Below are 27681 nucleotides of genomic sequence, written 5' to 3'. Positions count from 1 at the left end.
TACCACAAATAACCATAACAGTACCCTCCTTCTCAGTCCACTGAGGAAATAGTTCAGTTAGTTTATATGTGCTCCTGAGACAGATGACCTTATAAAAGGGAAAGATCAATCAGATGAGAATTTGACATTAATGTTCTAACCAACAAAGGTCATATATGTGCACAGGGGTGCCTGTGTTTATTGGCAGGAGGATGGGAGGGGAAGAAAAAAGCTATGGTCGTAGACCATAGGTCAACATTATACATGAGAACAGATACCTGCAAATGCTTTGACAAAATTCCTGAATAGAAAGACTCAGCTTTAAGGCAAATGCACATTTTAGAGCAATTCATCTCAATGGGTGAAAACCCAAGCTGCTGCCTTCTTGTTTTATTCATGTACTGATTGCAAAATCTGAAATTCCAGAAGCTGTGATATGAATGTAGATGTGGAACGTGATCCAGAAATGTAATACCCTCCACATTGAGGGGGGTGGGGCGGAGGGGGGAATAGACATTAAGTAGCCACTGTTTCCCAGATAGGAGAGAACCTGGAAATAACAGGTGCCTAGGGTTTTGTTTAGAACGACTAGTTTTGGAGTGATTAGTAGAAGGGAAAATTCACGTTACCATTTGCAAGTAAAGTTCTGTGTGAACCCATTAGCACATTTTAAAGACAAGATGTGGATTTATTATTTGCAAAATTATGCTATAGTTTTAAATACCTCTGTTACCCAGATACCTGTCACTTTTCTGTAATTTGCGGATACCAACTGTACTGGTTTGGCTGATTATCTAAATCCTCTGGCTATTAGGATATACTTCAGGCAAACATGAGCTGCATAATGAACAAAACCTCTGCTGATAATTGATCTTGGTTCCAGTTGCATATTAGGAGTAGATGTTTACAGGGACTCTGCACAGTCTGTTTTGTTCACTCCTTTTTTTTTTTTTTCCCTAAGACATGTAGTCAGTGTCTCTACAAGCAACTCTCATATCAGCAGTGTATTGTTTTCTCTACTTAATGGTGGCTCTTAGAGCAAGAATAGTGCACATCTGTCCATATTCTCTGCCAGTCCCTGTGAAAAATCCGTATAAATTGTAGGTGTAATGCTCATGTATATAGGTTTTCAAAAGGACATCAATGTTATTGCAGAAAACTGAACTCCGGTTTCACTGAAGAATCATCTGGAGCAGTTACTTTGGAATATGTTGAGAAAATACTCTTAACAAAATTAGTCTAAGCTTGGAATATACAATGAATCGGTAACTTTAGTCTCTTGCTGTCTGGTATTTGGCACTTCTGACAAACATTATAATTGTCTATATGCAGAATTTAGCATTTCTTATTGTACGTGTTTTTTTTCAAATGCTTTAGGAAGATGTAGGTTTAATTTTTCCTAATCTAATTTAAATGCAAATTATAAGCACTCACATGATGCTGTGTGTATATAATTAAGTATCATTATATACTACATGAATCATTCAAAAAGCTCTAGAGAGCCATTCCGCTATGTAAAGCATGACTTACATTGAAAAACGGCCAAGTGACTTGTGGTTTTGTGATTAAGTGTTTGTACTTACGAAATCTCTCTTTGAATTGTAGGTCAACAGATTATGGGACAACATATGAGAAACTGAATGATAAAATTGGCCTGAAGACTATTTTGAGCTACTTGTATGTTTGTCCAACAAACAAACGTAAGGTAGGTGATAATGTGGTTGGCTCATTTTGACTTCATGATGCGATCTCTGTCCTGATGATTTCTCCCAGTTTCCTCAATATCTGTTACTACTTAAATGACTAGAAACTCGCTGTTTCCCTCCCCTCGAAAAAATATGTAGCTTTACCAAAATATAAACCAGTTTGTACCACCTATACTAACTACCAGTGAGCTTCAGGGAATATATGTTAGCAAAAGATGGCTATTAAATGAATGGGCATAATAGGTGTCTTGCATTTAATTGTTTGCTTACCTTCTGCATGGTAATGGTTTTCTTATCTGAAAGTGAAAGAGACTCATTAAAACTGCAGAAATGCATCTACAATGGCCAGATTGTATGTAACACTGTCTTTTAAGTGCTCCCAATAGTGAACTGAACAGGATTTGATAAATTCCCACAGAGAACATGCCTTCTGAAGCCTAGAAGGTTTTAATCATGCAAGGACCCTACTGACCAATAATCTACTAAAAATTTATAACTCGGACATATTCATAAAAAGAATCTGATACCATCTTTGAGATATATTTTTTGACAAAATTTTTATAATTTGGAGTTATACAATAGGAAGTGATGAAACATAGTTTTTAATGACGAGGAAGACTTGTATTCTTATTTATGTTAGTGTATGGATATGCTAGCAAACAATATCATACTTAAATGCTTTCATTCATATGCTGCCTAAGAAAAGGGTTTTACTCTCATATTTGGTGATAATCAGTTATTGCCACTGGTGTTTTGGTGTGGAAGCTAAAAAGTAGTTTAAATCACCCTGAAGTTACTACAATTTTATTTCAGATTTCCTCATATGTTGTTCTAGGAAAAAAAAAAAAAGAAAAAAAATATCAAAACATGAGTAAATAGACAGCAATGGTGACACCATTGTCCTCTTGACTTATGAGGCCACAGTGTGCATGCAGTGGGTGGAAGACCCAACTCCAGCTCTTTCCTCTACCAGAGGGAACATGAACCTGGCTAGATAAGTTTCCTTTCCTTTTGCCTTCTGTCTCAGTGGATAGTTCAAGTTATTCCAGGCAAAACTGTTTTGCATCAGTGGAAGATGCTAATGAAGGCTCACCTCTAAAGGAGGCTGTGTATATTTGGGCAGCTGAGAGGTCACTTATGATGCTCTTTTCATTTTACTGAATCTTCTATATATTAAGAGAGGTTGTGAAAGGAAGATGGAGCTGTTCTAACTGGAGAGGATAATGCTTAGCTTTATTCTCTTGTAGTTCATGTTTAACTCTGTGTTCAAAAGGAGGAGATGCTTCTAGGCATGAGACATTTGACCTGCTAAGAAATTGACCCTAGGGTGACACAAATTGTGTCCTGATATCACCTTCTTCTCTTGAATTGATGTAGGTGGAAGTCTGTACCACCACCTGAGGTGCAGATACAAGACAGGGTATACTTGATCTTACCCTCTACTTCCCTGCCTCACCCTGGGAATAATTCCTCATACAACCAACATTGCTATCATTGTACAAGACTAGAAAACAAACAAACAAACAAACAAACAACGGCATAAGGGTGGAGAGATAAATGACCTTAATTAAAACAAACAAGAAGTGATGTGGATTCAGGTCTCCTGATGGAAGTTGGGACTGGGATTAAATGGTCCCAAGCTTGTGATGAGATGTCATGTCATTGCAGTGACCCCGATGAAGAAATGAAGCTTTTCACTAAAAGCCAAAGAATGAAATTATCAGATCACTTAAATATCCCTTGGGTTTGAGGTTTAAAAGGTCGGTCTCCTGGCTCAGAAACTGTAGTGTGTGGTATATAATATGCATATGTATATAATCATGCCTGATGTTTGTTGGAGAGTAACAATACTCTTCTCTAGAACTAAGAAGGGTTTTATCTGGGCAAAATCTACATGAACTCTTAGCTATTGTGGTGCAGAGAAACCTAAGAAGAAACTAAGGGATTTGCAAGCATGTTAAGCCAACTTAAGTGCAGACTGGCTCTAAAAAAACTTCACCACCTCTGGCTGCACCTTCCCACTCCCTCCCTTCAACTGCCACCCTTGTTTGTTTAGCCATCTGGTGAGCTGGATCAAGGACTAATCTGCCTGAAAACTAATCCCTCTCCAGCTCAAAAAGAAAAAAAACAAAAACAAAAAACACAGGTGAAAGGAAAAAGCTTTCAGGTCAAGGGGTGGAACTGCCTGTTCTGGCATTAGACTGCACTAAAGTTGGCCTATAATCAAGATGGGACAGTGCCAGAGGAAAACTGCAACTCCTGTGATGAAAAGACCTGTGTAAAGGTCTAGGATTGGATTTTTCAAAACTTATTTCAGCAGCAGCAGCATTAGGCCTTTAGGGAGAACTTTTGGAGGTCCTGCTTATGCTGTTTATTTGTGTGGAACATCAGGTCATTCCTCCAATGAATGTTTAACTCTAAGCACCTAGCTAGTCCCCCATGATTGAAGGCATGGGGAAGAGAGCGCAGAACTATATTATACTTCCACACTAAAAATACTTTCTCAGTGAAAGCAAAAATACCGAAACTCATGGTATTTATCATACTTGCTGTGGAATGGAAAGCAGAAAGAAACATATTTACAAATTTTGCCACCAAAAACATTTTTTGCAAAAACCTGTGGATTCTGAGACCTATTTTTCCACCCCTCTCTGAATTTCTGATAATACAGTGAGAAACTCTGGTTACCCTGAAAGTTGTATCTTGTTTCACTGGTGTGGGCTGGGTGAGTAGCTGCAGACTTTTTTTTTTTTTTTTTAATGTACGACTCAACTACTGTAAAATGCGTGGATTTTGTAACACTGATACTGTTTGTGTGAAGGGTTTATACACTGTTGCAGTTAATACTGGCCAAATGCTATAGTATGTTTTCTCTAAATATTTATTATATCTGGTAAGTGCTTTTTCTGACTGCATCTGCAGCCTTTGATATTATTTGTTCTGCAATGCATTCCTTAGCAGAGAGAAAAGGCTTCTTCAGCAGTGGAAAAGAAATGAAGCGTTTTTCTATCTTGACGCTATTGGACAAGAGACCTTGCTATAATACAACACTAATTCATTGGTGGGGCCAACATGTCCTTAACTTATTGAAGCTGCCTTCTCATCAAAAAAAAAAAAAAAATCCTTTTAGCACATGCTTAACTTTTAGGAATAATCCCACTGAAACATACTGTACTGACTCAATACTGATTGCTTCTAATGAAAAAAACAAGTGTCTCCTGTACGTAGTCTCATCTGTTCCTTGCAAAGCAGAGCATTTGGAACAATGAACTGTAGAATGCATGTAATTGGATTTATTCAAATAATTAATAGATTTGTTTATGATTTTCTGATGATTTTCACATTCTGGAAAAGAACAAACAGTAACATGTGTTGAATAAATTGGTTTAATTTATTTGCTCTTTTCTAGAAAAATGTGTCATAAATACATGAGATTTTCAGAGCTTCCCACAGTCTGTGAATGCAAATTTCTGTCAAGAAGCTTCTGACTTCCAGTTCCTGTCTCTTTATTGAACAAAATTAAATACTTTAACTAGGCATTGCAGGCAATGTCATATTACAAGAGGGTGCTTTGAAAATAGAAATGAGAACAAAATAAACCATTATTTACAGTTTAAACTGATGACCTATTGGTGTTGCTCAATATTTTTCTGAATTACAGTATTTTCTTAAGGAAACTGTAGAAAACAGTGGGTAACATAGTGATGTAGAAACTCTGGTGGAAATCCTTGTTTTCTATATTCTTTCTTTTCACTGAATTACTGTACTACTCGGTTGTATGAGTGATGACATGGATTGGTGGAGATGGGAACTGTAACACATGGATCTTTCCCAAGACACAAAACATGTTTGAATATTTGTCAACAAGTCTCCAGAAGAGAGAATCCCTGATGTGCAGTAAATCCCTAGGCTTAGGTATGTCAACATTGGTTTATTTGTTAGGGCCATAGAGCCTTTTGTGTAGGGAAATAAAATGATTTAGATGTTTCTACATGAGGAAATAGTGTTTGGAAACAGTGCACTGGTGGGTTTAAAAAATAAACTAAAATAGTTAAACTAAACTGAAATAAACTAAAAATCCAAGTCAATGTCTTGAATATCTGTTTTCACAAAAGTTTGTCATTCACCTTCCTAGAAATTCACATGCACTGTTTTGTGGTCTTTCCTTATAAAATCCTTTCAGGTAGTTGCTTTTAAGCATTGCATGGAAAATCATAGACCTGTGCAAATTAAAAGTGACTGAGGAGTGGTCAGGACTCTGCAATTGCCTTACCTATAGGTTTTATTTTTCAAAAAGTGCTGCTACTAATGCAGACATTGTATCCACGTAAGCAGATACTGTGTTCTTTGCAAAGAGCCAGTTTGTGCAGCCCATTTGTTTCTTGTACTTTCAAACCCCTTGTATCTATGTGTCTCCAGTTAATTAATAAAATGCTGGGTGAGAGTATCTGATAGCGACTTTTATGTTTTAGCAGCACTAGTGCATCAGATATTTCCTGTAGGTTTGAATTTTTGTGTTATTTTTTGTTTTGTTGTCTCTCCCACCTCCTTTCTGCAGGCCTGCCTTGAATTTTCCCTTTATTCCTCCAACTGTTCAGATTTTAATTGCTTTGTGGTACAGTGTCCTCTTTTCTCTCTAAAGATGAATGGATTACAGACGCCTTCCTCTTCTTTTATATTTAGTGATCGCTATTTGCACCTTTATCACAGTGTGTTAAACACTGCCCTGTTGTGCGTGTAGCTCCAAGATAACGGATATTTATTGTAAATATAATTGCATGAGTTTCAGTGCTGGCTAGATCCCCAACTACTTCAAATTCATGTCTATTAATGAGTTTTAAATGAAAGGAATGGTAGCCCAGCCTTCTGTTCTTTCTAGCATCAGGGGGTGGTGGTGGAGAGAATAGCTGGCAAATGTTGCTTCAGTCAAGACAGGAGATTTATCCTTATTAGCTGAGATAGGAATGATTGAGTGCTACCTTGTATCCTGTGGTATTAGATGAGTTCATTTGCTTCAGGGAGCTTTCTGGTCTTGGAAAGTAAACTGCCTAGATGTGTAAAGGGCAAGACCCAGACCTGCGTGCTTTACACTCACTTGAAAGTTGGAGAAAACAACTGTAGAAATGAACAGTTCCACCAGACGTTGTTTCTATAGAAGCTGCTACCCTCAGTTGCTGAAATCAGTTTGGGAAGACTTCTAAAAATCCCCTCTCTGACTTGTTTCACCATGGCAGCTTTCACAAGTCTGATGTGATGGAAGGTCTTGATTTTTTTTTTTTTTTTCTTTCGTTTCACTCAGTGAAAAACAGTTATTTCCAGTGTTGTCCTACTTGTAGGCCTCTATAAATCCTAGTACAAAGACTATCCATTTGTATTGCAGAGGTTAGAGCTCAGTGGAGCTCTGAGCACACCTCACTGTACACTGAGCCAGATCCTGTGGCTGCCAAGGGATGGCATCCTTAGCAAATTAGGCACAGTGAGAGACTCAGGGTCTACGGTCGATTGGTCATGCCAGTAGCTCAAGTGCTATTGCAGTCCACTCTTGCAGAGATAAAATCAGTTATTCCATCGCTCTCCTCTTTTCATTTGGAAGGAAAGGTCCTTGTTAGCTGCAGGCTGTGAGTGCAGCCTTCAAAGAGACAGTCATAATAGACTAAAAAGAAATTGTCTCACAGATGTGAATGGTGGTGGTTGGTTTTTAATGAGATGGTGCACAGGAAATTTCAAGTTGATGCTTAATATAAATCTTTTCTTATCTTTGGGAAGGGAGGGGCCACCTTGTATTGAAGTCTTTGGCAGATTGAAATATAAACTTCATCAAATGAAACTTCTGGATTAAACCCTGTGTAGCACAGGAAGGGTATATGAAGAATCACCCAGATTTGTTTTAAATGTCTCCTATGCTATGACCACAGATAATAATTCTTCGTAGCCTCACCTTTTACTTTGGAGAGAATATTTTGCAGGGAGGGAGTCAAGAGGATGTTGGGTGGGATTCATCAGCTGGTTTTGCTGATCTAATAGGCAGTTTGGGATAAATTGTACTACACGTGCCTTTTCTCCAAGGGTCTTCCAGTGGGAGAACATACGGGTTCTTGTATCTTTTCTCTAAATACAGCAGTCTAAATAGGTTTTAGCAGTTTTGGCTTAAGATTTCACAACCTGATCAGAAGAGAGTTGAAATCCCGAACCTACAAGGGTCAGAATTATTATCTTGAACTGCAGGGGTGGTTCAGTGGATGTCTGGTAACACTATACACATGTAAACAGTTCACTACCACAGGAAGAGACATGTCTTACCCTTTGAATTAAAAAAATCTTCTTTTTTTTTGCAGTTCAGCAACAATGATTCAATTGAGTATGTCTGCTGCTATATACAAGCCACTATTGGTGGTGACTGGGACGTCTTATATCCTTATGATAATACATATATTACAGTTTTCACTTCTGCTTGTAAAATCTTTAGATTAAAGACAGATGCCTCTACCTGTGCACCATATAATCAGGCAAAGACTTGATTTCTATTTCAGAAGACTGTCCTGCCCTCCATCCCATATGAAAACAAAGATAAAGCCAAATTATTATTATTATTATTATTATTAATAATAATAATAAAAATATTTCAGAAAGGTGGATTGTTCCTCATATCTTTTGGATATGATCTAACACAGCTGCAGTCTGGCAGAGTTTCACTGGTGTCAATGAAGACCTGTAAAGTGGCAGTGACTGAAGAGTTGATGCTGTATTGTTAGTTTTTACTATTGAGTTCATGGGAAACCAATAATTAACAAGTATTTGGTCCATGTTAACAAAGTGAAGGGAGAGTCTCATCTTTCAAAGTGAATATTTTGAATTTTGAAGTGTCTGGCAGCATTCACTACCAAACGTTGTGATTCATGGCTATAGTATATGACAGCTCTCACAATAGCCATTACACACAAAGCCCTTGCCATTATTCTACATCCATATCTTTTCTTGGATATGAAGCGAAATCAAAGCCCATTTATTCCACTGCTGCTCTTGTAAGCCTATCAAAAATAGTGGCAGTTTTGACATTTTCCCACTAAAACTAGTACTACAGCATGCTGCTGTATCTCACAGAAGTCTCCAAGGGCACACAGAGTGTTGAAACTAATGATAGGGAAGTATGAGTGAGCCATGGAATTCATCTTTAGCACTAATATCCACACAGACTGAGGACGGTTTTAAAGGGATTATTTCCATTCTGACTCTCACCCCTGTTTTCTACAAACTGGACAGTTAAAATTTATGCAAGATAATCTCTTGTTGAATGTCCTTGAATTCTTTTATTCCTTTTTAATTCCTCGGCAATTTACCAGATATTATGGAACAAATGATATCCTTTTTGGCAAGGGAGGGTATATGCCAGCAGCTTAGAGAGTAGAGGAATGATATGTTGTTAGTTGCACGCCAAATACAGGCAGCTGGGATTGATGGTAGTGCAAGAATGTGTCTAACTACAGAACAGACCTGTCTTATTGTCAGACTTGTAGCTCCATCCATTTTTGTAAGAAAGACAGGCTGTTTAAACCAGGAAAAAAGCCACTTGCCATAATATTGTGGCTTGGTTTTTATTCCTATGAAAAACTAGCCACAAGCAAAGGAAAATTGGTTTGTTCACTGTCCCTTAAAGTTAGATTAAAAGTATGTACAGTAGGGTTGTTTTCACTTCTGGATTTTTGAGCCATTAAAGATACATACCTAATCTCACTTTTATATCATTTCACTGCTCTGTTGTGGTAGGAACATACTTCTTCGGTCATAAAATGTGGAAATTGTCTTGTTAATGTATAACTTCAGAAGTCGGCCTTAAAGGGAAGAATAGCATGGTACTGTGGTGTAACCGTATGATGGTTGGTTTGTTGGATAACATAAAAATAACAAATGTATGAGTATTGACCACAGGAGGTTTTAACTCAACCGTCCCTTGCCAGGACTGCAACAAAGTCTTATGCAGTATCTGTTAATTAGCAGACGGTGTAATATCTAGTGCAGGTCTACCAGCAGATTGCAATTGCTCACCCCTTCTGTTGTCTAGATATGTCATTATGAAGAAATGAATGACTATATGACAGGGTACTTGAGTATTGTGCCTTCTGTCTAGTTGTACTTGGCATACAAGGGGAACAAAGTGAAGAAAACAAAACAACATTCTTGATTACAAAACTTCTGATTGGTAAATGCAGAGAGAGGGGAGTGACTGCAAATATTAATGCGTGTAATTAGAAAGTTGTCTACTGCTAAGAAAATGTGGAATTTTACTTGTATGCAGATATAATGAGAATTAGAGACTAACAAGTGGTGAGTCATCATATAAAGAGTAAAAGGTCATTGTGGAAGCAGCTAAGCCTTTTGGAGAACATGGGAATAATTCACTGTATGGTATGGGAGAAGATATTGCAACAACTGTAAATGAGCTTTTTCCTTTTAGTGCTACAAAGTGAAAAGGGTAGGTTTCTTGTTGCAGGGGCAGAGATTTCCCAGAGCCAGAAGAGGAAAAAAAGCCTTGAGTCAAAGGTAAACAGAGAATTCAAGTGTCAAAACTTACTGAAAGTAAGGCACTGTAATCCGTATTTTTGTCTCTTGAGTCTTTTCCCCGTCTCTCTACCTTTCTCATTAGTAGCAAAAAAGCAATTAAAACATTTAGGAAGGGCATATAACTTGGGAGCAAGGAAAATACCGTACCTACTACAGCTTGGAGAATAATGTCATATAGAAGCTGGGGGTAGGAACACACAAAATTATCCTTCGGTTTACCATGATTTGGCTTTCAGATGGGTACAGGTCTCCCACAAATTTTCACAAACCCAGCTTTTCTGTAGAGAAGTCTCTTCTACCATATTCAGAAATACTGAATTGTGGTCAATGATTCTTTAAAGGTAGAATTTTTTGTTTAGGAGTAAGTGACTGCAAAGGAGAGAAAGCTGTTGAGGAAAGGTAGTGGCAATAATGACAATAATTGGAGACAGTGCTGAGGGTGGTGCAGAGAGACTGACATTGATTAGACCAAATTAGGTTCATAAAGAACTATCTCACCATGTATTCTGATACTATGGATCAAGCTCTAGGCCACTGTTGTTCAAGCCTTCTTTCATCAACAGGGAAGGGTAATCAGACCATGGTGAATATTCAGGACCTTCACAATGTTTTTGTGTACATTTGATAAGAAGGACATGAGGATTTGAGAGAAAAATTTGGTAGTAAATTTTGAGTGTGGCCAACTGGTCCCATAAATTTGGGAGCCACAGCGTTGTTTTGTTACTTTTTCTTAACCTGCCAGTGCATTTAAACAATTGGAGGTGGCAGAATATAGTCAAAAGATAAACAGTTAAATTAACACATTATTTGATAAGAAATAATCAAATTTAAAAAGTGATCTATTGCATATTTAACATAATGAATAAAGTTTTTTGCTATTTAGAGAAAAAAAAAAAATCATATCTATTGAAAGTGTTTATTCCTCTTTCCCCCCCACCTCCACTGGCTTCTTCTGCTCAGGTCATCCAACAGTGTTTTGGAGGTGAAAAACTAATTTTGTTTTAAATGTTTCCACATTTAATTCTTAACAGATTTACAAAGATAAAACCTACTGAAAACAACGGATCTTAAAAATTATACTGTAACTAACTTCTTAGTCACTTTGCTGGTTCTTTCTTTGTTAAAAGACTGCCTTTAACAGTTTAAATACAGTAAATGCTGAATTTTCCATTGCACATTTGTATTTAGGTCTCTGCACGTCTCTGTGTACGCATAAAACCTCTTAGCATTCTCCAATCCCATATACCTAATTCCTTCATCAGAGGAAATAAGGATAATTAGAAGGGAATTCAGTGGATAATAATGGCAGTGGAAAAAAAGAGGGGGAAATGATATTAGGAGTTGAAGTAATTTAGGATGGATGAACAATGTGGATGTAGCAAGAACTTTCAGCCATTAGTCCGTTGGGAGAGCAATCTTCAGGAATATACAGAAAGAAACATGAGAAAGGACTGTGACCTGGTCCTTGCATGCCAGATTCCTTATGTGCAGGCAGTTCTCAGGGTTTTGTCTCTCCTGCTGAATGGTTAAACGCTTATGTGCTTGTTTCAATATTTTTTTTTTCCACACAGACAGACAAAAGATACAGACACAAAGCAATGGGACATATTTACCATGAAATTGCATAGTTAATAACAGAAACTGCCTCTTTTGATGACTAATCTTGCTCTAAAATTAGTAGGTGTATCTTCAGCAGGTAAGATTAAAATAAAAAAAACAAACAACAAAAACCTACCAACCAACCAAACAAAACCCCCACAGTTCTTTGTTTTAAGGCTTCTCTGCACAGCAAATTGCACAAAGTTTGAACATTATTCTGATGTGTTTCTCTTTTCTTCAGCCAGAATATGTTTTGGAGCATAGAAGGATTTAGCTGTGAGCATGTGGTGTGGATGCTGGGCTCTATTTTGCTCATAGGTTCAACATTTGCTGTGAGTTGCACTCTTGACCATGTTGTCTACTCTGGATATAGCTTCCCAGTCAAGAAAATCCACTAGAGGTAGTTCCTTAATAACAGCCATAGCAATGGGTTTACAGCTGTTTCTGGACACTATGCAGGACTGAGAATTTGATATTGTATTACTGGAACTAATCCTTCTGCATCAAGCCTAAGTCTCTTCTGTCCTATTTATAAGTTAAGAACTTTGGATGTGGAGGTTTTTTTCTCTGTGTTTGAACAGCATCTGTTTCTTTGGGTTCTGGTGCACAACTTCTCTCCCATTTATTACTATTACTAGTGGTAAATAGTGAATGTGATAGCATAGCGAACCTGAAGGACATCAGTCTCTGCTTAGCCCCTTCACTTAAGAGATGCAAACACATCCATATGCCCTCCCGATTGTAATGTTCAGCTCCCAGAAAATAAAGAACAAATGCAGGTGAACCAAAGGCAGGCAGACAGTATCAACTGAGGAAGTATAACAGTTTCTCTACCTATGTCTTGAGACCCTTGTTCACTGATGGATTGTGTGTTAATAGGTACTTGAGAAGAAATATTGTCAGTCCTAGCTGGTGAATGAGATCAGTTGTATGTTTTGATAAGGTCAGAAAATATGCAGCTGCAAAGACAGGAAGTGAACAGAGGATTTTGACTGAAATCCGAGCCATAAAGTAATATTTTCTCCCAATGCATGCCATTCTGGAAGATCTGATCTCTTTTTATACTATTCCTTTATGAGAGGGAATCCCAAACTGCATCCCACTCATGTAAGTTTGTAGCTTTTGTATTGAAAAAAAAAAAAAAAAAAAAAAAAAGGGAAAAAAAAAAAAAAAGAAAAAGGCAGAAATAAAAGAAGGAAACATCACTCAGTGTCGTCTTGGGAGAAGAGCAGCATGAGGCCATTGCAGAGGTAGAGAGGTAGAGCTTGGGGCAGTCATCCAGTGCAGCAGTGGGCAAAGTTCACACATCATCTAGTGCTCCAAACCCCTGTGTATCTGACATCAGCAAGCACTGCAATATTCCTTTTTAATCCCAAAAATAAATAAATTTCTCCCACACCTTTTGCAACGTGTCTGGCATTTTGAACCTTGGAGCTGAGAGCTATCTTCCAAATCATGTCCTTTGTTAAAGTGTTTCACTATTCTATTTTCAGAGTACATCTGCCAGCAAAACTCTTCTGCATGTTCCAGGATGCCAAACCTTTCCTTTTGCTACTGTTTCAAGTGTGTTACTGACATTTACAGGCTCCCACAGGAGCATTCAGTCAATTACCACCAAAGACTCCCATTGTTCCGAGGAGACTGACCTTTCCCCTTGGGCACCAATTAAAATCTATTACTTTTATTCCCATAGTGCTTGCTGTAATTGGAGCTCTGGCTCTTTGCCAGGTAGAATTTGTTGGGTTTTTATCTCCTTCTCTTTATTACTGAAATTTTGCTAAAAATAGCAAGAGTGAAAGTTCCAAAATATATGTATATACTCTGGGGACAACAACATCATTTTAATGAAGCTTCTACATTAGTCTCTTTCATTTTTTTTTTTTTTTGATCAGGAGTATGAGAAAAATCCAAGTGAGAGAACAGACGTTTCATGCAATGGCATGGCTGGCTTGCTTCCTCTTTTAGTTTTCTTCCTTCAGCTAATGTGCTTCAGTTATTCCACAGCAGAGATTTGCCAGCAACTGAAGGACAAACATGCTGTGGGCCTTGTTAGTACCCAACTACTGTGTTCTGAAAGTTGAGGAGAGAAATGCAGAGGACCATGCACCTGTTAAGTGTTCTGAGCCTTTCTTGTACGCTTGTCCTTTCTTGTACTACAAACCGCTAGAAACAAAGACTGTTAGTGCTGCATTACTGGTAGCAAAGCTGTATATTGCAGTTAAAATTCTTGCTGTAAAATTATACTTTCATGTTTATTAAGTCTTTCCACCAACACATGGCTCCTTTCAGTTGGAATTTATGAGGGTAGAAGTCAAGTATGGAGAATTTTTCCTGTATTACAAATGTCTGTCTGCGCAGCCAGTAAGACGTCACATCTGTCAGAGTATAATTTTTGTGAAAAAATCAGGATTTTGAAAAATATGTTCATGTATCTGCTTGTTATTGGCACTTCTTGTTTGAAATCTTTGAGACTGTATGAAAGCTTTGTGTGTTCAAGCTATTGCCAAATCTCAACACTTCTTAAGTAAAAAAAAGTAGTAAGTTATATTGGTATTTATCACAGAAGGCAATTCAGTTTTAAGATCAGCGTAATATGGATGGTTGGTTATAAAACAGATGTTGATAAGCTGGCCATAGGTTTCTAAATCATTATGATAACAAAGAATTCAGAAAGATCTAGTGTTTATCAGTTTGCACAAGCCTAATTACAAGATAATTTGACTTGTTTAGAAAACAGCCATGTTGTGTATAAGCCAGTATAATACCTGCCAAAATCTCCCTGATAGCTATAGAGCAACTTATGGTTCCTTTTGCTTCTTGTTTTTGGTATAAGGCAGTATGTTTTTGCTGCTTATGCACTTGTTTTGCCTAAGTCTTCTAATATTGTAGTAACTTAATGCACCATATTTTGACATTTTTGTGCAGAATTATTTCCATGTCTTTGTGTCCAAGTTAAATAATCAAGACCTTCATTTACCACCTGGCGCCAAATAACTGTGCTTGGTGTCTTACATAAGTCACAGGTAGTCCTAGGAATGTGCATGGATAAGACAAATAATTCATTTTTGTTTCACCTACAAAATTCTGTGTGGCACCTTGAATAATTAGGATTATGAACAATTATTTTCCTGTGTTCATATTCTTTCATTAGTAGAATTTGATGAAACATTGTTTCCTTCCTCACAGTGACTTGAAAGTGTCCTTCCTCCCCCCCCTAAATGGGATTGAAATTAACCAAATTTGTGAACAGCCACTGAGTAGCTTCACTGTTGAAAGGGAATACAAGATAGGCCTTTTTTCTGTGGTCCAAGGTCCTAGGAAAGAGCTGCTTGTGCATTTTGGTTTCACATGTACCTTTTATCTTAAGATTTCCATCTCTCTGCAGATTCAAAGAATCACTCTTCCCCACCATCTTCCCTGGAACAAGGCTACCCCAATAACTGGAAATACTGACAGTCCTTTATACTATTCTACTTTTAATACTCTTTCTGTTTGCTTTTGCCAGTTCCAGAAGGTCGTTTTAGATGTGAATCAGGCTCAAGATTGATTTTTATATCTAATAAACCTGGAAAATAAAACTTTCTAAACTGGTGGATGAATTAACTGCAGGAACAGATTTGTCAAGCCCTGCTACATACTATTTCATATGTTATGGGGAAAATAAAAAATATCAAAAAGTGAAAATAAAGTCTTTTATAGAAGGGTTTGAAATTTCCCTAGGGACAAACTAAAACACCTACCTATTTCCTTTCTCTCCCATTCCACCCCCCCAGCTATTGGAAAAGGTAAGTAAAAGATTATGACTTAGGAGGCAACCCCCCAGGGATGAATGCAAACTTTCTATCATCCGAAGCCAGCAGGAAGCCACTAGGTTTGCATGATAAAGAGGCAGTTCATCATCTGTGCCTTTATGTGCTTTAACATTACAAATCCAAAGCAACAGCAGTTAATTATTAAGTCTTTTTATATGGAGGATAAAAGCAACCTTGATTCATTATAGCTAGCATAAAGAAGAACTGAAATATTGAGGCTTCCCTGAGAAGTCTAAGAGGTAGAACTCACCTCAGCCTTTTTGCTTGCTAAAAGTTTCCTTCACAGCTGAAGAGAACCATTAAAGATGATGGTGGAGAAAAAAAAAAAGGAGGTCCAAGAACCTCTTTCTAATGAAAAATACTAGAACAAAATATGTCACAGGCTTTTGGGGTCGAGTAGCACCTGACCTGAGATTGTTGGTGTCTAAAAAATGTTTTACTTTGGTCTGAAGGTAGTAGTCACATTTTCGTTACAGAAGTAGTGTCTTCCCCTTCTGTAAGCCTTTTGAGCTGGGTTAGTCTCAGTTTGGAGTTTTACTTAACTTCCACATAATTTTCTCCGATGCCAAGCTACCACTCTGTCAGCTGGGAAAAGCCAGTGTGTAGCAATTCTCCAGAAACAATTGCCTTACTCTGAGAGATCTCCCACCCCTTGTCTTCACACTGCAGACTCTGACAGGAGGTGTCACTGGCTGCATGGCAAGGGAGGCAGCAGAACAAGAGGTTTGGACTTGGCTCCTGGGTTCGTGTCATACTGAGACAGATATTTCCATTAAATAATTTTAAAATGTTTTAGGAATGTATGCACTGTTTTTCTGATTTTTGCAGGCAGCCTGAAAAGTAACTCTGAAACATGTGAATTGTCTTGTTTCTCTCGTCGAGCTATTAATTCCAGTTCTAGGTAATCAAAAAGTCCCTCTTCATTTTTAACCTTACAATAAGTGCAGGTATATGCTATTAACTCACTGACATCACATATGTCAGCTGATAGGTATCCCTGATCCTTTTGCTCTCTGTTATACAGGTCAGGTATTGCAATAAATATTTCCCTTTATAACAAAATGACACTGTAAGGGTCAACCTGACAGGTAGATTTTGGACAGGAAATTAAAATCATCTGAGCTGAATTTGGCATACAGGTAAAGCATGCAGGTTACCCTGGATAGGTGTACTTTCCTTCCCACAATATCTCTAGCTGTCATCCTCTAAATCAACAGCAAAAAAGGTTTATAAAAACATTTCTTTCTCTGCTAGTGATAGATATTGATCAAGCAGTGTATGTTAACTGGCTAGCAGCATGTACTATGCTTGTCAAAGCAGAGACCCACAAACCTAGATGCAGGGAAATAAAAAAAGGTGTTTGTGTTATTTTTTAGCTGTGTCAACCTGCCTGTTTGCTTGACCCTGTAATTAGGATCATGCCATTAGCTGTTCAGCTCGAGGCTGTGGTTACAGTTATAGTAAAAAAGGGCTAGGAATGAAAGAAAAAGAAATTTCTGCAAAGCACTAGCAGAGTCATGAATAAAGAGGTGAGTAAAATATGATATCTAAGGTGGCTAGGTCATTTCTGAGAGTAATCCTGATGCCAGTGCTTGCCTGCTGCTTGGTCTGTTTCTGTATTGTTAGAGCCCCTAAAATCGTGCTATATATACCTGTTCTTATCTAAGGATGGCTCCCTCCTCAGTCAGTGTCTTTCAAGAATGAGCCTAAGCCTGTTCTAAGGGTGAGATTTGCTAAGGGTGAGATAGTGCTGAGTGTGCACTAATAGGAAACTCAGGGAGGAAACAAACCACTTGTTTGTCTGGACGCCAGGATTCCCTTTATTCCAGTGAGGATATTCTAAGATAATAGCATATGATTGACCATCACCAAATGATTGATGCTGAACAGAAAAGTAAACCGCAAAGAGGCATTTTGAGGATGTTGATGGTGTTTGTAGGCAGTATGAGTTTTGGCTGTTTTTTCCACTGTTTGGACAATAGATGCAATGTGATAAGTGCATATTCAGCCATGTAGCATCACGGGGCTAAGTCTGGATGATTCAAATTTTAGGTTCTTTATCTATTAATAGCTCCCTGAAGATGCTTTAGATATAGCCAAATATATGTACAGTTATAACTTGCTAGGGTACCTCCATCACAAAACCATCCGTAAGTTGATGAGGAGGCTTGGAGTACATCTCTCTCCTAGCTGCCTGCTACAAGTGACAGGCTGGCACAGCCTAAGGTTTCTTTCAGCAAATTCAGCTACCACCAGAAGGGGCATAGGCTTCAATATGGGTTACAACAGCTTGTCAGGAACTTGGAGGGCTTTCCTTATGTAGTTAAAACTTATGTCACCTGATGTCAGTATTCAGGTTAACTGAATTATATTCTTATCTGTAGGAGTCTTACCTTCCCAAAGCAGTGGGGAGGTGACTTTAAGAATGTAATCTGGAATTTAAGTAATCTGGGTTTATTTCTTTACCTGCTTTCCAACTTGCCACATAACTTTGAGAAAGCTGTATTAATGATTTGCACCTGGAAGTGCTAGCTCTTGACCTTTACAAAACAGCAATGTATTTAACTGAGAAATTCTTAGAGTTTCTTTTGGTGAGGTGCAGCGTAAGTGCAAACAATTTTTATTAATAGTCAATTCATGTGAATAATAAAAAAAAATAGGTTCCCACCATAAAGAAAGTTATATTGTTCAATATATCTAAATTACAACCACAGTAAAGCTGCACGTATCGGTTCTGTTTGGTATTATATGAATAGGTGCTACATTATACTATATCCTCTTGTACATTATTGCTTTTTGAGAGAAATACAACCTATGCCACTCAAGAAAACACATCTTTCAGTGAAAAGACATTTCCTGGGCTAGGTGCACTTATATTTTATGAAGACATGAATAAGTGAAGCAGATTCATCGGAAGGATAATGAGAAAACAACATTATTTTTTCTGGAGTGGAGGATAGTTTAAAAAAAAAAATCAAACCTCTGAGCAGCATCACTCTAGGTTACCTGCTTTCAGACCCTAAGCAATGGAAGGGCTGTTCTCTCCTTAAAATGCAAAACCCCAGAAAAAGAAAAAAAAGTCTCATCCTTTTGAAAAATCCATCCCTAAATGTCATAAAATATTACTCGGTAATCCGTCAAATCATTCACACTGAAGGCTGCTGTGGTCCAGCTTGAGATTAATCTAAAGTGAAATGAGGCCATGTTTCCTCCTTCTGGGTCAGACTTTCTTCCCACACAGGTTTTTTTCCTAGGGGTTCTCCAGGGACAGGGTGGCCATGATCAGAGACAGCATTAGTGGTGATGCATGTGTAACAGGAGAAGAGATTTTCAGAGGCACAGAGGGTCAGGCAGGTACCAGCTCTCAGCAAGTGCCTTCAGTGAATGCTCTATATATGCAATTCCCTTTTTAGTGTGTTTCCATTGAAATATGTTCCACCTTGCTGATTTTGTGGAGACCAACAACGATAAGTTTTTCCCCTGTTTGAACATGTGCAAGAGCCCCTTTTCCTCTTCAATCTGTGAGTATTTCTAATGATCTTAGTTACTAGCAGGGTGGATGTGGCTTTTTTGCTATATTTGGTGCTTCGGCAACCCAAACGAGAAATGAATTTCTGTCAACTAGATTGTCAACTGACAGGCATGACTGTACAGGAGCACATCTTACCTCCTTCTCTAGATTGTACTTCTTGTATATCAGCCTGGTTATTGGTAGTGTCTGTGGCCAGGAAAATAATTGGACCCAATGGTTAAAGAGCTCACCGCCACATTGCAGAGGAGTGAAAGGCAGAAAGGTTTCCAGTAGTCATCCTATAAGTAAGAATATGGTGGGTACAGGTGTATGTTACGTTCACGCTGGATGTAACTGCCTCTGTTCCTCTCAGACTGCTGGAGGATCCAACATGGAGAAACCATGTCCAGGCCCACTCCTCTTAGGCAGGCAGGAAGCCTGCTGGCTGGTGATCCTTGAGGTCTTAACAGTACAGTGATCACAGAACAGGCTCAGCCTCCATCTCTCAACTTTTTTTTTCACTTGCTGATAGCCACCTGTGAATAGTTTGGCAGGGAAAGCTGCCACAATCTTCATCATCCATTTAGCTCAGTGCTTCAAGTTGGTAACAAGGGATTCATTCCAAGTGCAGTCTGTGCTGGGATGGGCACATGCACAGTAGCAATTCAGACTTCTTGCCAAATTATTTCGTGTGAACCATCAAGCAATGACTGGAGAGTGACCTCATCACTTTAGGCATTGGAGGCATTCTTAAGTGATACCTACTGTTATTGGCTTCAAAGGCCTTTTATTCATGTTCTTCAAAATATTCTCCTTCTCTTTCCAGCCTCTCCTTCAGCCATGCTTCTTGGAGAGTGCACATCCTACCACCTTGGTCCCAAAACTCATTTTCAGAACCAGAGCTCTACAAAGGCATCACAGATCATAAATGAGCCTAATTTAAACTGAGAAACTGAATGTTGAAGATATATCATTAGTGAGACTAAATAAACCATGTAAGATACTCCTTTTCTTCATGATTCTTCCCTTTTCTGTAAGAGCCTGTGTCCCTTTACTATAAGAGCAAACAGAGCTTCAAGCCTCACATTTTCCAGACACAGATAATCACCCAGATCTTGCCCAGTTATGTGTTTGTTCTGTTTTCCTTCTCAGTGGTCTTATGTATTTTCTTTTGAAAACAAGGGAAGAATCTTGGTATCATTCAGAGAACGGAGAGAAGAAAAAAAAAAAGCACAAGGTTGTGGGGTTTTTTGTGCTGCTGACTTCTTTTGCTCTTAATGGCTATTTGCTCCTCTCTTCAAAGGCTTGCCAAAGGGAAAAAAAAAAAGCCACGTAAGAACTGAGCTATAGTTCATCACTGCTACATCATTTGACTCTCATTTTTGAAAATTTCCCCAAGTAGCAAAAACACTTAAGGGGCTTGGCACCAAGCAGCTGGCACTGCTGACACAGCAAATTGTGTTACTGTTCAGACAGCAAGTTGGAGTGAGAGAGTGCTCTGGTGGGTGAGCACAGGCATCTGTTAGGGTAGATATGTCTCATGGACTGCATTGTATATTTGTTTTCTTATTGGTTTGCATGTGGACTGAGAAAAATAATCTGAATCTTCTAACAAGGAAGTTTCAGACTGCAAAGAGTTGTTCAAAGTATCTGTAGCTTGGATTTTTCTGGAAGACTTTTCAATGTCAATTTTTTTGTTATCAGTGGTGTCCCTCACAAAGACACGCAAACACATGCAAGCAGATCTGAAAACACCTGGTGGCCAGTCTTAGTTGCTATAAGCTATCAATGCAAAGTGTTTTATGGTCTTATTGTCTAAATCTGTATGTTAAAGGGTTACTTCATCTGCTCCTCAAATTAGATTTGATCAGTATTTTTAGAGAATTTTTTTTTTTGGAAGAGGAAAGGCATGGAAGATGATAAATATTGCTTTTCCGAGGTTGGCAGAGTCTTTGGGATTAACAGCTTCAATGTAGAATAGAAATAATAATTAAAAGTAGGGAAAAAGAAGGAATCTCAAGGATAATCCTAATGGAAGAGAGAATGTCAAGTCCAGGTCTCTGAAGAGTATGTGTTATGGATTTTATACAGTGTACATATGTTCAATGATAATCAGACTGGCTTTTCTAAAGCTAGGAAAAAAGTGAAGGATTTCAGAAATTTCCTTCTCATGAAGATAGAGGGGTTTTTTTTCTATTACAAACATTTCTAAGAAGAAATGAAATAAAAATAAACAAAAAATTATCAATTTCCCTTCTCTTTTGTACCTGAAATATGTCGTCTTCTGGGGCAAAAATATTTGGGCCTATTTAACAGCATGTGGTAAAACTACAGAAATGTTTGTGAGGGAAGGAAGAAGGAAATAGTCTCTTCCTGAAGCTGCAAGGGAAATTTAGGCAGAGAAAATGTAATTAGCCAACCTAAAAAAATGCCTGAGAGAACAGAAATTGCCATCATCATTCCTGAATGGTGTTTTGATAACTTCAACAAATATAAGTGGTCAGCACAGTAGTTTTTAATGTAATCTGGAGGCCTACAGTAAAAAAACAAAACAAAACAAAAAAAGAAAATAAAAAAAACCCCCACAATCTACAACAAAATTAGAGGTATTTTTGGGGGGAGAGTACTTATTTTAATATTTGTCATAAACATATAATCCATAGATAGGATATCCAGGAGAGAGTAAGTATTTTCCAGTCATACAAAGGGAAATTTGCTTATAGTTCTGTGTTCAGTTTGTAAAAGTATTTATTGAGTCTTAAAAGCTGTATTTAGACAAGACTTTGCATACGTGAGGGAAACTAATGTGCGCACCAATGTTGTTGCAGATTCAGGAACATAAAGAAGGGGGATGCTTCAGCTCTGGTACCTCACCACCTTGAGGTGACCTTGCTTCTTGCAGTGTTAAGAATGTGCCTGTTTAAAAACTGTTTGTCCTATGGCCCTGAAATGTCCCTATTTTATATAAGGATGTCATGTAATAATATGTGTTAAAGTAACTACAATAAAAGGTAGGATAGGAAAACAGGAAAAGTGAAAAGGAATAAGAAAAGTAGAACTTCTTTATGCAAAAAGATCTGATTATTATACTACAGTCTTGTTAAGCTGAGTAATAATCAGAATAATGTGATTTCCTCTGATTTTAATTGTGGTTATAGCTGGAGTAATTTGAAAAATACACATTCAATTGTCATGTTAAACAAGATCCTCTTACCCTGTTCAAATTACAGTTACTAATTTAGTACAGTGCTAAGGTGTTTGAAAATAAGAAAAGGGTCCATTATAAATTAAAAATAAGGGTGTACAGAGAAGAGTACTAAGTGAATTGAAATGAAAACTTGGAAAAAAAAGAATCCAAGCCTGTCCTGGAAATGGTTTACAAGCTTTTAAATACAAATATATCAGAGCTTTTTGTAAGAGTCATGGATCTCGTTTTTAATCAGTATTCCACTTTTTGAAAATCAGCCACGTAGACTCTCACTTGGTTAACATTCATTTTACTAGTCTCAGATCTTGATCCAAAATCTACTGAAGTCAATAAAAAGACTCACTTTGAATACAGAATTAAATTATTCTTATTAGCATGTTAGAAGAGCTTCTTCTTGCAGTGTCCCACCATTGCAGCATGGAAAACCAGAGCATGGCAGAATATTCAGCAAGAAGGTGATATTTTCTTTACAAGCCTGTGGACAAGCTGGGCACACAGGCAATGTACTTCATCAGATACCCTAAAGCAGGGGTTTCAAACTCATTTTCACTGGGGGCCGCAGCGGTCTCGTGGTTGCCTTCAAAGGGCTGACAGTAATTTTGGGACTGTATAGCTGTAACTACTCCTATGTTTATACAGTCCTAAAATTACAGTCGGCCCTTTGAAGGCAACTGCGAGGCTGACGCCCCTGCCCTAATGTGTCATTTCAGTAGGTGTTAGAACCTCTAAGTCTTTGAGGTGTTTCAGAATTTACCTCACTGTCATTTTTTTCTGTCAGGCCCCATATATAACACCACATATTTAACATGTAGTTATAGTATTAGTTTCATATGCTACACAGGTACCACTGTGGTTTCCCTACCAGAGATTGGTGCATGTTCTACTGTATTAAAAAGATACATAAAATGAGATATATACAAAATCCTCCTGGCACTACTGCGGTCAACAACAGTTAATATCCTGTATATCATTCCTAAGTTGTTCTTGTACAACTGACATCCACCATAAAACTTTGTCAAGGGTAACCATTTGCAAAAGGATTTATGAAGTCTTGCAGAATAATCTCTAAGCTGATGCTCAAAAGAAAATACTAGTGACATCATCTGAAATGAGAGCTTTTAAAATGCTGGCCATCCAAGCAACTGGACCTGTGCATTCAATATGTTTTCCTGTTTGCCCGTGTGCCCTTGCATGCATATCTAGGTATCTTTTACTGACTTGTGTATTGAAGTATCTAGTTTTTATATGTGTATTTAGAATTTCTTTTTCACCTGAAAGAAATCTACTGCAATTATTCCGTCTGTTTTAAGTTGAAAGTTGCTATTGTCTTCTACATTCGATGTTGTGTGTGAGGTAAGACAGGAGAACTACCATGGTCTCTTCTGCCCTTAACATCCATATTTGAATAGCCAAGACCAGACAACTGATGGGAAGACTAAAAAGGTCTAAAAATATTCAATAATTTGTCTACATCTGTGACACCACTGGAGAAATGGCAGTTTGAAGCTCAGTATAAATCCTGGCCTCTTGTGCTATGAATCTGACAATGTTTTTTTTTTCCTCATGTTTCCAATTCAACTCAGTTAAAATGCTGCTGAGAATGTGTACATTTGCTAAATCAATGGAAGGTCAGCAGTATGCAGAAGACTGATGGAGGCCAAGCAAAGGAGAACATCACACTTGTGATTAGATTGAACCACAGGTGACTACAATTCCTTGTGCTTAATTTTTCATTAATTAAAAATCATAAATTATTTTTTATCAAACTCAGCTAAAGAGAGTGTTTGTGGATGATTCATGTTAATAGTTAGTGGCGTCACTTCCAACAATGGTAACGTAAGTTCTGTATTCGATATCTGGTTTTAGTGGAAACTGTGTCTTTTTGAAGTAGAGTTGCTTTGGGTTTCTTAACTCGTGCAAATGTCTGAAGTGCTGTGAAATTAATTCTCATCTACAAAGGGTGATGCAAGCTGTTTCTTCTTGGCTGGAAACATGCACAATGTGTTTCTATTCTCAGGCTTTCAGAAAGATCAGTGGTTGCTTTTGGTTAAACTTTCAGAGACTGGCATATTCCTGTAGTTGCTTTGTTGTTGTTGTTGGTTTGGTTGTGCTTTTTGATTCTGGTCTGGTGGTCACAATGGGCAAAAGATGCTTCTTGATTAATTTTGTATTAGGAGCTTCATCCTAGTTCTTGAGGAGGGGCTGTGAGAAAGTTTGGCTTGTACATTCTGTTGTGTTATAAGCAGCAGCCAAAATCTACTTGTCTTTGATTTTTTTTTTTTTTTCTATTCCTAGATGTTGCCAATATCAATACTTTGTGCCCAAATATGAATGCTAAGTTCCTAATCAATGTCTAATCAATAGGCATCGATTGATGTAACCTTAGAATTTCTTGTGGGAGAAATGTCTTTATCTGGTATTTGCAAGTGAGGACATCAGAGCTGCAAGACACCTACAAGACTATGCAAGAAATCAGATATAGCCATGAATACTAGTTCAGAGTGACAAATAATAACATTTTCACTACTTTTATTAAACCCTTAAGGGCATATTCATGTGTACCCACTGAATAAGCTAGGTTATCGCTTGTGTTATGAGTTAGTGATGCAGAATGTTGTATGTATATTAACAGAGTCAGTAGGATTACTCTTTTTTTGAAGGATCACTAAAGTTTTAACTCTGTCAAATGACATCATAGCAGAAATGTAACACAGATACTTTCAAAATGTTTAATTGCTTCAAACCACTTTGCAGCTTTTTACTTTTAATTGAACTCTTATAGTGAGATCACAAATAATTTACTATCTGTTTACTGCTCAAAACCAGGTAGAGAAAAAGCTTATTCATTGCTTATAGGAAAAAAAAAACGCATGTCTTAATCTAATAATACCAACTAAAATAGGTTGTCATGTATAACACAATCTGCAGATCTAAGACAACACAGATTTTTATTGTTCACCAGCTCTTCTCTGATTCACTTTGTACACTTTTTGAAGAAAGACCAGGGTCAGACATGACATGGCTGTGGTCCTTATGTAGGGTCTTCTGTGTTATTGTATAAGTGATAACTATATTCTACACATTGCAGAGTATATTTGGTAGTTCAATGTATGACATTCAATCACTATCCCGTAAGTGTACCAAAGATTTTTTTACTGCATGAAATACCATTATTTGGATGAGGGGTTTATCTAGTGTTATAAAGTACCCCAGGATTTTTTTAACTGTAAAGCAGATGAATCTTATTATTTTTTTGCCAAAATTAAAAAGCTCTGCTATATTTTACCTTAGAGGTCTAATGGTTTCATTGTAGGTGCAGATGGAATGAAACATTTCTAATCATGAGGGATTTTAGTCAAGTAAGCTGTGATTATTATTATTATTTTTTTTTTAAATTCTGTCTGTCAAAAGGTTTTATTACAGTGGATTTGTTTCTTCATTCTATAATGACAGTGCAAAATGTTTGCCATCCTGAAATCTTATGCAGGAGCGATGTTGGAACATCAAGAGGCCTAACACCTACCTTTGGTCCAGAAGGCATACCAAAGGACTAGATCAGTGGGTGCAAGCCAACTAGATGGATGGCAGTAGTTTACCAGTTTGCTAAACAGGGTTGTTTAAGACTGAGGCTTTGATAGACTTACAAAGAGGAGTTGAACAGGAACAGTTCCTGAGTAAGGCTCTTGGGACTTTTGGACCTCTGGGTCAACAGGATGCCTTGTGATGCCAGGGCACATATGCATCAGTGTAGCAGCTCCAAGAGTGTCTGTTTTTTGTCAGTTTTCACCGTTTTCTGTCCCTGGGGTCCAAATCAAGATGTTCCTGAGGCTGACCATTGATAAAGCATGGCTGTTCTCTTGCTTTATGTTGTGCTGAACTTCACCTGTCAAGAAAGTCTGAAATCCAAGCATCCATTGATTCTAGTAACACAAAGTGTCAGTTAAAACACTAACAATTTACCCAGTGCATTCTAGAGAGAGGTGTAAGTGTGACCCTGGTGGGATACACACATACATACAAACATACTGATGGAATACATGCACATATGTGCACACATGCAGACATACCTACACAGATATGTATGTACCAAAGGAGAAAGGGTGGACTTCTGGGTCCTAATGACCAGCTATTCCAACCCTTTGAGTGGTACATCAAATTTTCATCCCACAGACATTACAGAGTAGATGAAAGGGAATCTCTGGGATGGTTTTGCAGTTGTGAGTTTAGTAATGTGTCCCAGTTATTGCAACATAGAGCTGACAGGCTCTGCAACAGCACAAGTATGATTTTTCGAGAAGTCTCTTATTGTTCATTTCCTCCTAGTCAGGGTTTGGACTACCCACTGGACCGTGAAGCAGTATAACACCATTTCTGACTGGATGCCACTAAATTTCTTGCAGTTTAATTGTTTGTCACTGTTTAGGTATCACAGGTCTAATGAGGGATATTCTAACCTGCAGATGAAGAGACCCAAATATATTATCCTGTTTGCTGCTGTTCTACTTTACCATAGACATAGTTTGTGTTTTTTGTGAAGTCACAGGAGTTAGTCTATGATGCTTAGCTCCCATGGTTTCGCAAGAGTTAAACAGGAGATGGATTCCTTCTTTCCTTTACGGTCTGGCCCAAAGTCTGATGCCAGACTAAATTTCTGACAAGGGGAGGACACAGATGGAAAATGCTCTGAAAGTCTCCCCATTCCTTATCTCTCCTCAAGGTTTGGGAACTCTAACTTTTCTCATCAGAGAGTTATGTAGCTGAGTATTAACAGCTATAGTAGCTACTCAGATACTGCTGTAATGAATAGATATATATATAGCTGTATACTTAACAATTAATTTAGTAGTGGTTTGCCTGCATTCACTCACACTTAGGTGTGCACTGAACCCTGCTCCCCTCTGGCTTCCTCTTCATTGCTGTGGAGCGAGTTGCATGCCTGCTGTTCTGAACCGGCAAAACTCAGTGTCTGCCTTGCTGGTTTCTGAATGAGTCACTGCAAGTGCAAGTCCATAGGAACACGGAGTCCTTTTCTGTGAACTAGGATTTATTTGCTTTTGAAGTGTTAATACCAGAGAGGAGGAAGAGATGCCTTCCTCAAATGCCTTAAGGAAGTCATTTACTCTTTTAATATGTTGCTGTGGATTAAGAGGACTGCTGAAGGGCAGAATGGCAACCACTTCTTTGATCCAGATGACTGGCTCTGTAGGTGGTGGTCATTAGAATGGAGAAACAGCTCCATCTATCCTGTGACTCCAGCTGTAGGGAGCCATAAAGCTGGTTTATATCAGGTCAGGTTTTTTATGCAGG

At 38.0% G+C, this 27681-nt stretch overlaps 1 protein-coding gene across 2 annotated transcripts in view; it reads left to right on the top strand.

The window, feature by feature from the left end:
- SORCS1 (sortilin related VPS10 domain containing receptor 1) overlaps positions 1-27681 on the top strand; it is a 286937-nt gene that overhangs the window by 118450 nt on the left and 140806 nt on the right. For both annotated transcript variants that reach the window (XM_082054531.1, XM_082054530.1), the window contains exon 3: positions 1585-1684. In XM_082054531.1, the coding sequence (XP_081910657.1) occupies positions 1585-1684 (100 nt within the window). The remainder of the gene's footprint in view (positions 1-1584; positions 1685-27681) is intronic.

This window comes from Streptopelia decaocto (assembly GCF_964273445.1).
Source record: "Streptopelia decaocto genome assembly, chromosome: 5".
In the NCBI taxonomy this organism is placed as follows: Eukaryota; Metazoa; Chordata; class Aves; order Columbiformes; family Columbidae; genus Streptopelia; species Streptopelia decaocto.
Note: the sequence above shows the minus strand (reverse complement) of the source record. Positions and strands in the feature narration are given on the sequence as shown.